Source organism: Topomyia yanbarensis, chromosome 3 (genome assembly GCF_030247195.1).
Source record: "Topomyia yanbarensis strain Yona2022 chromosome 3, ASM3024719v1, whole genome shotgun sequence".
NCBI lineage: Eukaryota > Metazoa > Arthropoda > Insecta > Diptera > Culicidae > Topomyia > Topomyia yanbarensis.
Genome location: NC_080672.1, coordinates 27,802,439 through 27,814,772, shown reverse-complemented (window position 1 = coordinate 27,814,772; position 12,334 = coordinate 27,802,439). Strand labels below are relative to the sequence as shown.

The window sequence follows — 12,334 nt, the reverse complement described above, 5'->3', positions numbered from 1 at the left end:
TCAATTCACCCACACGACACGGTGGATGAAATAGATTGCTGCTATCGACACTAACATAGGACGATTCTGTTCGCTCATTTCTGCTGGTGGAACGCTTACGCTAATTGCCACTGGATTTATATACCCGACAGAGAAGCAGGACGCTGCTAATTAAAAAAAATACAAGGCATACGCATTGCCTTTCACAGGTAATTAGGGTTCCAAAACCTTTACGTTTCTCGTTTGTGCTACGCGGTCTTTGCTTTGCAGATCCATCCCGCCATTAAAATGTCCACCGAGCGTCGCATCAAGAGTCTCAAGCTGAGACAACGGAGCTTGATGACGTCATTCAACGCCATTACGAGATTCGTCGATGAGTTCGACGATGAAAGGGATGCCATCCAAGTACCAGTACGGTTAGAGAGCATCATCAAGCTCTGGGAGGACCTCAACATAGTTCAGATGGAGCTGGAGTCCCTCGACGAAGCTAACTTGGACGAGCAACTAAAGCTACGGACCAAGCTCGAGTCGGCCTACTACCGGTCCAAGGGAATGTTGCTGGCGAAAAATAAAAATTTAGTTCCGAGCGTCTCTAGTTCTCCTTCAACTAGTCGTGGCCCTTCGTCGTCATCGCAGGTGCGCTTGCCTGACGTAAAACTTCCGGTCTTTAGTGGAAATTTGGATAGCTGGTTAAATTTCCACGATTTATTCGTTTCGCTGGTCCACTCTTCGGTAGAACTTTCAAACATACAGAAGTTTTACTATTTGCGTTCGTCATTGTCGGGTGACGCTTTGAAGCTAATTCAAACCATTCCACTCAGCGCAAACAATTACGTGGTGGCTTGGAATTTGCTGATCGAACATTTTCAAAACCCTGCGCGGTTAAAGCAGTCATATGTCGATGCGTTGTTCGAGTTCCCTTCGCTGAAAAAAGAGTCTGCTTCTGAGTTGCATTCACTGGTGGAGAAATTCGAGGCCAACGTCAAGGTTCTTCAACAGTTGGGGGAGATGGTCCAATGCTGGGACATTCTGCTGATTCGGATGCTGAGTATTCGCCTCGATCCGACGACGAGAAGGGACTGGGAGGAATTTTCAACGACGAAGGATGCCATCTCGTTCAAGGACTTGACCTCATTCATCCAACGTAGGGTCACCGTTCTGCAGAACATCCAGGGCAGTACGGTAGATGTCCCTTTTTCCGGCCAAGCGGAAAAGTCTACTCAACGACCAGTCGCAAGTCATAATGCCGCACCGTCCAACGCAAGGAAGTGCATCGTCTGCAACAATCAACATCCACTCTACCAGTGTGCGACGTTTTCCAAGATGGCTCCGGAGGATAAGGAGAAGGAAGTTCGTCGCAATCATCTCTGTCGGAATTGTTTGCGTAAGGGTCATCAAGCGAAGGACTGTTCGTCAACGAGTACCTGCCGGAAATGTCGGGGCAGACATCATACTCAGCTTTGTTCCAGCCAACCACCAGCCAGCTCAGGTCCGAAGGCAACCCACTTTACAGATGAGAAGTCTACGACAGCTGCATCTACTAGCAATCAACCTACTGCATCTGTGTCAGCCACCGTCGAGCCTGCCAGCCTCGCTTCCGTTAGTCAAGGACGGAAGGCGATTCTACTAGCTACTGCTGTAGTCATCGTTGTCGACGACAGTGGAACCGAGTACACAGCACGTGCGCTACTAGATTCCGGTAGCGAATGCTGTTTCGTTACCGAATCATTCTCCCAGCGAATCAAAGCGCAAAGGAAGAAGGTCCATCTTCCGATCTCTGGTATTGGTCAATCGTCGGCGCATGCCCGGCACAAATTACTCTCCACGATTCGCTCTCGCACAGGAAGATATTCGACCAATTTGGAATTCTTAGTTCTTCCCAAAATTACTATCGATCTACCGTCGACTTCCGTTGATACTTCGGCCTGGGAGATTCCGCCGAGTATACAGCTAGCTGATCCGTCATTCTGCAGTACGAACCCAATCGATCTCATCTTGGGAGCAGAAATTTTCTTCGACCTGTTCAAGGTTTCTGGTCGAATTCCGCTTGGCGACAACCTTCCAGTACTCGTAAACTCCGTTCTTGGCTGGGTAGTGTCGGGAAGGTCTTCTCATGGTCAACCGATTGCTCCAATCGTCGCAAATGTCGCCACCGTCAACGACGTGCACCGTCTAATGGAAAGGTTTTGGTCCATCGAGGAAGACAACGCCTCTCCGTGCTATTCCGTCGAAGAAGCCGCATGCGAGGAACACTTCCGTCGCACGGTAACCCGCAACACTGAAGGACGATACATAGTTCGACTGCCACTGAAGCAGGATGTGTTGTCTAGCCTCGTCGACAACCGTCGCACCGCTCTACGACGTTTTCACCAGCTAGAAGGTCGTCTAGTCCGTAATCCCGACCTACATCAACAATACCGAGTCTTCGTCGAGGAATACCACGCGCTAGGGCACATGCAGCGCGTAACGGATCACGAGAATCCTCCCACTCCATGCTACCATCTTCCGCATCATGCTGTAGTGCGCGAAGATAGCACGACGACCAAACTGAGGGTAGTTTTTGACGCGTCGTGTAAAACCCCCAATGGACCATCGCTGAACGACGCGCTTCTAGTTGGACCAACCGTGCAAGAAGACCTGCGATCAATTATCATGCGAGCCCGAACACACCCAGTCATGCTGATCGCCGACATCAAGCAGATGTACCGCCAAGTCCTGGTAGATGAGCAGGACACTCCACTGCAGCGAATTGTCTGGCGAGTTTCCCCCGACACTTCGATGGAAACCTTTGAACTAAAGACCGTAACATACGGCACAGCCAGCGCACCATACCTTGCAACGAGAGTTCTCCAGCAACTAGCCGACGACGAACGCGACGACTACCCTGAAGCAGCTGAAGTTCTAAGTAAGGATTTCTACGTCGACGATCTGTTTTCCGGTGGACACAACGTAGCAGAAAAAATCGCTTTACGCAAGCAGCTCGACGCATTGTTGCTCAAGGGTGGATTCGAACTCCGCAAATGGGCGTCCAACGAACAAGCAGTACTACAGGATATCCCAGCAGAAAATCGTGCTGTACAAGGGTCAGTCGACTTAGACCGAGATCCGTGCATAAAAACGCTTGGACTGCACTGGGAACCGTCCACCGACCAGCTCCGCTACAAAATTCAGCTTCCTCCGTCAACAACAGATGCACCGCTTACAAAACGCATTGCGCTGTCATATATCGCACGTTTGTTTGATCCGCTTGGACTTGTCGGACCCGTCGTAAATACCGCCAAAATGTTCATGCAGACTCTCTGGACCTTGAAGGACGACGACGGCAAGATTTGGAGCTGGGACAACGAACTACCGACCGCCATCAAAGAACGCTGGCAAGAGTACCAATCGCAACTCCATCGGCTGAACGATTTGCGCATCGACCGTTGCATTCTTCTCGCCAATCCCGTATCAGTCCAGCTACATTTCTTCTCCGACGCTTCGGAACACGCATACGGCTCGTGTGTCTACGTTCGCTCGACAGATGCCTCTAGTGCAGTCAAAGTTTGTCTGCTGACTGCGAAATCGAAGGTCGCACCCCTGAAAAAACAAAGCATTCCCCGACTCGAGCTCTGCGGTGCCCTTCTGTCTGCTGAACTCTACGAGAAGGTGACATCATCGCTCCAAATACACACTAAAACGTTCTTTTGGGTCGATTCTACCATCGTGCTGAGTTGGTTAAATTCTTCTCCGTCGACCTGGACAACGTTCGTGGCCAATCGAGTCTCCAAGATTCAGACCGCCACGCAAAACTGCTCTTGGAACCACGTAGCAGGCCAGCAAAACCCAGCAGACCACATTTCCAGAGGAATACCCGCAGAAACCCTTCTACAAAACGATCTTTGGTGGCAAGGATCTCAATGGCTCCAGAGCGACCAACGCGACTGGCCAATTCAACAACCGAACGCTAATCAGCCTCCCGAAGTCCTCATGGAAGCACGAAAAGTACCAGCAGCAGTAACTTCCGCCGCCGTTGAACCCTCATTCGTCGACCAGTTCGTTGAAACATTCTCCAACTTCCAGCATATGGTCCGAGTAGCCGCTTACTGTCGACGATTTCTTCAGAACTGTCGGAAAACTTCTACAGCACGAGCGGAATCAGCACATCTCACAGTCGACGAGCAGAAGGAAGCAGAAGCGACGATCATCAGACTCATTCAACAGCAAAGCTTCAGCAACGAGTACAAGGCCCTCCAACAAGCACAAACTGTATCCGCAAAATCTCCCATCCGTTGGTTTCATCCCTTTATCGGCGCAGATCAGCTGATTCGCATTGGCGGTAGATTGGGGAAGGCCAATCAGCAGTACGACAGCAAACATCAAATTCTTCTTCCGGCTTCTCATCACTTCTCCGTCCTACTCGTTCGCCACTATCACGAGAAGAATTTACACGCAGCACCCCAACTTCTGCTTAACCTTCTTCGCTTACGATACTGGATAACAGGGTGCAGAAGTTTGGCTAAACGAACAGTTCACAAGTGTGTGATTTGCTTTCGAGCGCGTCCCAAACTGCTTGAGCAATTCATGGCTGAACTACCCGCAGCGCGAATCACCGCAGCTCGACCATTCTCATCGACCGGCGTCGACTACTGGGGACCAATTCTTTTAAAACCACCCCATCGACGAGCTGCACCCACCAAAGCCTACGTTGCAGTTTTTGTATGCTTTGCAACGAAAGCTGTGCATATTGAACTGGTGAGTGACCTAAGCACAGCGAAATTCATCGAAGCACTTCGCAGATTCGTCTCCCGACGCGGATTGTGCGCCGAAATCTACAGCGACAACGGCCGCAATTTCGTAGGAGCAGCCAACGAACTTCGTCAAATAGTGCGAAGCAAGGATCACCAGCAAACAATCGCCCGCGACTGCGCCGACAATGGAATTCGTTGGCATTTCAACCCCCCACGAGCATCACATTTTGGTGGCCTATGGGAGGCCGCAATAGCATCCGCTCAAAAGCATTTCGTTCGAGTACTTGGAACGCACACGCTTGCCTACGACTCGATGGAAACACTGCTAGCACAAATCGAGTGCTGCCTCAATTCCCGCCCGCTTGTGCCACTGTCCGACGAATCTACCGACTGGGAAGCACTCACGCCAGGTCATTTTCTCACTGGAGCTGCGTTGAAGGCTGTCCCGGACACAGATGTCACCAACATTCCTTTCAACAGGCTTCGACAGTGGCAACAAATTCAAAAAATGTTCCAACAGCTGTGGAAACGATGGCACTTGGAATATCTGTCAACGCTACAATCCCGTTCGAAATGGTGTAATCCACCTGTGCCAATCCAAAAGAACCAGTTGGTAGTCATCAAAGACGAAAATTCCCCACCGATGAGCTGGCCGATTGGAAGAATCATCGAGCTTCACCCCGGCGACGACGGAACAACGCGTGTCGTCACTCTTCAGACACCGAACGGCCGATACACTCGACCGGTATCAAAAATTTGTTTGCTGCCAATTTCATCAGCAGCAGAAAAATTAAATTCAACACCTACCCATTGTAAACATGTAAACATGTCAATTCTTCGCGAATCATCAACTTCCAGCACCATCGTCGATACTCACCTGTTCCAGCCAGCAGCACCTGAAAGCTAAAATAATTAGGGCCCGCATATTGTTGGGACAAGGTAAGCACCTGTCCAACACCTTCATTTTCCAAAAACCCTCTACCGGGTCTTCTGTTTTCCTATTTCATGCTGCTGATGGACGGTCATCATCCAACCATCGGACAAGTACCAGAAAAATTAATCACCTACCTGTTCGATGCAAACATCATCATCGCATTACAGCATCTGCAATCCATAAATACAAGGCCCTCATACTGTTTGGGCAAGGTAAGAACCTGTCCAACAATTTTAGTTTTTCTGAAACCCTCTACCGGGTCTTCTCTTTTGGATTTCATGTTCCTGTCGACGGACGGTAATTGTCATCGAGATCATCAGACAAGCGTAAACACCTGCCGCCGACTTCATCTGCACCAGATAAACCACCTATCGACAGAGTAAACATTATCGCACTACAAATTTTATCACTTACCTGCCGATTCACACATCGTCAATGTACACATCATCGCTTCCTTCATCGTCATCGTCTTTACTTACTTGTTCCTGCCAGCAGCACCTGAAAACAAAAACATTAAGGCCCTTATACCAGTTGGGCAAGGTAAGAACCTGTCCAACTAATTTAGTTTATTTAAAACCCTCTACCGGGTCTTCTTTTTGTGGTTAATTTTATGTTGCTGCTGTCATCAACACACAACATCGCTCGAGTGACGAAACAACAACACAACATACACGGCATACTCATCGAGATATCTCCTGGGATCATCGACGACGTTATTGGCGTGTCAGAAAGGAATGAACTTTCTGACGGGGGCAGTATGTTCGTGCAAAACGAAAAATGGTAACAGCGCGCCACCTATATCTCAGCGGCGCATGCAAACGACCAATGGCTCCATCGTTCATCGATCGTTTTATCGATGCCCAAACCGTGGTAGCTATCTTCTGCAACCAGCTCCCGGTTAAAACATATAAAAGGGGGCGCCGTCCGTGGTCGCGCCTCTTAGTCGTCAGCTGTAAAGTGAAACGTCAAACCAGCGAGAAGTGGAAGTAATCATTGCGATAGTTCAGTGCGCGAATTCAACCCGTTACATTTTGTATTAGTATTAAGTATTAAATTAATTAGAAATACATTAGTTGAGCTAAATTCAAAGTGAGTGAAAGTGAAGTTCTGGTCTTTTGCTCTGCCCGTGGCCAAGTCACCGAAATCCAACGCTGTGTGAGAAGTAGCAATCGTCCAGTGATTACCGGCAAGAAACAAAAGGAACACCTTTCCCAGCCGTTTACCGTCCTACTACGCCGCTTCGGATTTCAACAGTAAGTCACCGCTCTCACCTGTGCAATTCGACAATAATATTGAAAATCTGACTTCGCCTCCAAAATCCGGTCTGGCAAGCAATTTGCAGACAAGATCAAATGAGCACTCTAGTCATCGTATCAGACATAATAACCAGCGAACAACTATAATTTGGAAAAACAAATCTGCATTGCTGACAATGATTTATTTAGTTCAAACTATAAAATGCTGGCGGCAACCAGAACCGATTACGTCAAAAAGGAAACTCAAAAAATCCCATTCCAATGAAAAGTACAAAGCGAACAAACTTCTAAAAGATAAACGCGTCTCTGACCAATTTTTCAAAGCCATTTATTTGCGAAAACACCTGCATAAAAATGTGCAAAAAAGCACCGCAAACACCGACAATTAGCCAAGAAAATGGCATGTTTGCTGCCATGCATTCCCTCGGACACTTCCATCGAAATCTTTGAAAATTTACTGCCCTCTGTGGGACTCTTTTTGTCTGCTTTCCGGTCTGCTTTTTTCAGCCATCCCTCAGAACAATAAATACGAGAATGAATCTTTGATAAAAACCTCTGGTGGGATGTCGCACTCGGCTGTTCCTATGATTTATGACTTTTCTTTCCTGCTGGGCTGCATCCGGTTCCGATTCCCCCACCTAACCCCAACCATCATCCCGCGGTTCACCGGCGACCGGTGGATGGGCCTCGAGAAATGGACTCCCTGTACCAATTTGTTCCTAGCTCTTAGCGAGAACTCCGCAACGGTCGTGCCTTTCCGAAATGCAACGTGCGCGTAGCAGGCTGTAAAAAAAAGATCCTTCACGTGCGGGTTGGATCCGTTTTCCTGGGGAGCAGGTTTTGTGATCGCCTTCTGTGCTTCTGTGTGTAGCCACAGTTACACCATCGTCGCCGCCGCCGCCGTCGCCGCAACCGCGTAACAACCGTAACAACGGAGGGAAATAACACGAGTAAAAAGCCACATGTTCAGCTCAACTGAGGCCCACCAACCACCCGCTAGTTCCTATTCCGTAGTAGACAAGCAGCAGTAACAGCAGGTTGATTCAGAGTCTGTGAAGTGTGACGGTGGCTTTTTTACGGATGCCACAACTTCCCCGACTGGCAGGCAGACACTTTTGTGGGTTGGAGCATTTCAGTGCGATCACAGTGGGTCGGTGGTTTTCAACACAAATTAGTATTTTGTAGCAACTTAAATATTGAAAATTAACAACATTGAAGAAAAGGGTTTGTTTTGTTTGCAATTATGAACTGTTGGTTGGTAGCACAGGTGGCCTACTAGATGTGGTCCCAGATTTTTTCACCTTACACTATTCTTTTCCAGCCCAGTGTTCGCGGTGTACCAGTCATTTGTGGCAACATGTTTGTCCATAGACCCACCGCCGACCAACCAACAATTCCAGAATTCAGCCTTTGGTCCAGCGTAACAACGTGGGGAAAAATCTGAAGAAACGCGAAACGACGCAAATGCTCCAGCGAATGTGAATTCGTGATAAAACTATCCCGCGTAAAAAAACACCAACCATTCTGGTGCAAAATCGTTTCGCGCGAGTTTCTTCTTTCCTCACATTTTTTATACATTCTTATTTAAGTCGGCAACGCAAAAAAAAATCAAACATTCCCATTTTTTATCGTTCCGCGCGTTTATGTAGCGTGGCGGCTGCCCGCTGCTGGGGCAGAGACGATGCGTCCAAGCTCTTAAAACTATAATTTGCTGCTCTGCTGATAGGATTGCTAGTGGCAGCACCTTCTCCGTCCGTGCGTCGGTCGCTTCCGCTGGAGACGGTGGGTGGTGGCAGCAAAGTTGAAACCGGGGAGTGGGGCTGGGTGACCGAAATGCATATTTTGTCCATCCCCGGAGCCCGGATGGTTGAGAAAAGTGGCAAATCTTGTAGGATGATGTGGAAAGTTTTAAATTTATATCCGGATAACGATGGTAGTGGGTGGTAGTGGGTACGCGAAGGATCTTCCGGGACGTGCTTGAATTGAGTGTTGAGTTTAACGCTGGAGGAAGGGGAGATTTTGTGCGAGTAAAGATACCGGAACAGATTCCTGAAACCGGCTACGGTGTCGTTCGGACAGATTTGAATGGAGATCAAAATAGATAGATAGCATTATGACATCATCAGATGCGTCACATCAATTTAAATTTAAATTTATATTCAGAATCCCATTTAAGGTTGGGACATATCAACACACACATACATCAAAAACACTGCTTGCTTGTATGAGCTAGTCCTGCGAAAGCAAGCAACCTTTCAACTTCATTTATTTTTCAACGAGAACCTAGACCCTATTTAATGTCCCTACGGAAATGAAACTGGTCAAACGTATATAATTTGTTTTGCATATTAATTGGGCTTTCTTCCGCTTTCAGTTTATTTACATAAGATTATGTAAGAAAATAACATTTAGGTCTCTGTTGAACTGAGCTTTATGCCACTATTGTTAGGTCAATAGTTGAATAAATAAACAATCTAGTACAAGATCGCTAACAACACATCCTTTCCGGATGTTTAGATTAGAACAGATATGGATTAATTGTGAATTCAGGGCCGCGGAGGAGGGGAGGGGTTCCTCCCCCCCCCCCCCGTGCCCGGGCTTTGAACAGAAGGAATGATTATGATAAATAATATTTCAATAACAATTTATTTCAAAATGAAATTAGAGTTTGAATATTGGTATGATTTAATTAGGATAGCTTGCCTAAATTGTAGTTTGCAGCATGTTGTTACAAATATGATTTTCTCAATTAGAAAAACAAACATTTCATGGTATGAATACTAGACTGGTTCAATTTTTGGCTTTTAGCTCCACCAGGCTCTACTAATTCCTTTTATGGTCCTTAGTGTGCAAATTTTGGTACCGATCGGTTGTGTCTACGGACCCTCCAAAAATTTCAAAGTTTATATGGAAGTTTGTATGGAAAATCGGTTAACATTGAAAATAAATTCTTAAAAAATCACCTCACCAATCAATTAATCAGAACATTATTTATCTCTAAAGGTATTCTTCTACTGAACACATTCGGGGAACATTGTAAGTTTATGAAAATTCGTTGAGAAAAGTTATTAACTAAGACTCATTTCAAACAGATTAGAGTTTGATCGCAGCAACCTACATCAACGGGTGCATTTTTTTCGCTGCTGTCAATTTCCTTCCGAAATTATGGTGTATGTGAGTTTTCCGTTTTAAAAAGTGTACGATTTCCGCGAGTGATGTATTTTTGTAATGAAAGTGAGGAAAATCTTACAGAGAGTGGTTGCCATTGATAGACAAGAGACATCTGTCCGGCCAAAGGAAGTATCAATGATTAATATTTTTATATATAACTGTTCGAATGGAATAGAGGGAGAATATTCTTCTGTTTTAATTAGATGTGGCAGGTTCCAGATGGGGTTTCGCTAGAATGATTTCACCCGTTTAGTCGGCTTTATGTTGACTACCCTAATAAGATTATTGGATCCGGAGGTTTAGGTTGGTTGCTGCTGTATATTCTCAGATTTGTAAGCCGGTAGAACTCTGTAAATATTGCGCTTCCAAACTAATAATTCAAATTTTTTGTCTTTTGACTTAAGTGCCAATACCTTATTTAGGACTGGTGGTATCCAACGGGGAAAAACGATCGGAAATGGTGAGTGAAGCTAAGCAATCATGTGAAAAAAATTCCCCCAGAGGCGAGACTCGAACTCGCAACCTTTGAGACTCCGGCCCAATGCACTAACCCTTATGCTATCCCTGGGTATGGCGACATCCCAGAAAGAACATATGATTATCCCACTGGCGACGGTGATCGTACCCTGCCTGCAAAGCGAGAATCACACACAACGGCAGCTGATCACCCCAACACGGGTTCGCTCCCGTCGTACCTCTGTTCACTGGACAAGGGACCAGAAATCGACAGTCTTCATTAGCTCTGTCACCCACCGAAGTACGGTTTCTGTTTTCAAGATCCTGTACTGCCTATTAGTACACAGAAGTCCTGTATGAATTTTTGTCGAAAGTGATTTATCTGTTGGTTTGTATTTTTATGCGTTTTTGTTTATATTACTACTAATTAACCGATTTCGCCAATTTTCTCTATTGTTTCAGAGAGCGAGTAAGGGCGCTATAACCCTGGCTCATTAGCCAGGGCTGGACTAAATACTTCTGTCCTACCCAGGAACCTAGGACCAAAGGAGTGACATTAACCCTCTTAGCAAAGTCACTCCCAACGATTTATCAAACCCCCATCATTGAAACGGTTGTGTACGGTTGTCCACGTTTCTTCTTTATTCAAGGTTCAAAATAATCCGTTGATTAAATTATTCATTGAATGAATAATTTGATTGCCGCAAAATTACAAGTTAGAGCTATTCAAACAGGGTTGCTATGATTAATAACAAAATCCACTTGTTTTGAAGTCATGCTGTTTCTTTAGTTAATAACTTTTCTCAATGAATTTTCACAAACTTAAAATGTTTTACGAATGTGTTCAGTTGAAGAATACCTTTAGAAATATATAGTGTTCTCATGAATTGATTGATGAGGTGATTTTTTAAGAATTTTTTTTTCAATTTGCACAGATTTTCCATACTAATTTCCATATAAACTTGGGTCCGTAGACACAACCGATCGGTACCAAAATTTGCACAATTACTAAGGGCCATAAACGGAATCAATAGAGCCTGGTGGAGCTAAAAGTCAAAAATTGTACCAGTCTAATGAACACTGTTGGTGATTTGGTGAAATATCATGAGATTTTTTTATTCCTTGTTAATGGGATAAAAATATTTTTCTCTAAAAGCACGTATTGTTGATTGTAGAAATTATGGCGACGTCGCACAGTGAACCATTCAATATATGGAACCTGATCAAAATTGTTTAGATTTTTTTTTGTTTAACAAATCACTTATAACTCTATAAAAGTGTACTTTTCTCGTTGTTAAATTCATCTTTTTAGATATTTATATGAATAATTAAAATTATATGGATGGTTCTGAAATGAAATCTGTGCGGAACTTTTCGTAAAGATTTATGAACTGGTTCGTATTAGAAGTAGAAAAGGGCACCGTGACAATTCGAATAAATTGGCTCAATTTGCAAATTTCAAAACTGTGTTGTGCTAAATGATTATTTTGGAATAAAATTCAGCATTTTAGTAACTGCGGGACACTTTCCTCAACGTTTTACCATGTGGGACAAGTCCTTAAAATCCGGGACTGTCCCTCCCAATACGGGACGTCTCGTCACATTAGAGTAGCTTCTACAATAAAGCAAGGTTTGGCGTATTCAAACCAATTTTTTTTGAAAAATTTGATTGTGTCGGCCAATTTTATAGAGGCCGGATTTAGTCCAAGAGTGTAATAGAATTTAAATGTTTTGTAAACGTTTTGCGTGTTGAGGAAGTATTCCTTCTTATACCTGGTTGCCTCCCATTCCTACTTGAAATCATTTGC

At 45.3% G+C, this 12,334-nt stretch overlaps 1 protein-coding gene across 1 annotated transcript; it reads left to right on the top strand.

Annotated features, from left to right (window-relative positions):
• The first annotated feature begins 267 nt into the window (after positions 1 to 267).
• On the top strand, positions 268 to 5,616 carry LOC131686852 (uncharacterized). The gene has a single exon (XM_058970846.1). It carries the CDS (start codon positions 268 to 270, stop codon positions 5,614 to 5,616), a length of 5,349 nt encoding a protein of 1,782 aa, XP_058826829.1.
• The last annotated feature ends 6,718 nt before the right edge of the window (positions 5,617 to 12,334 follow it).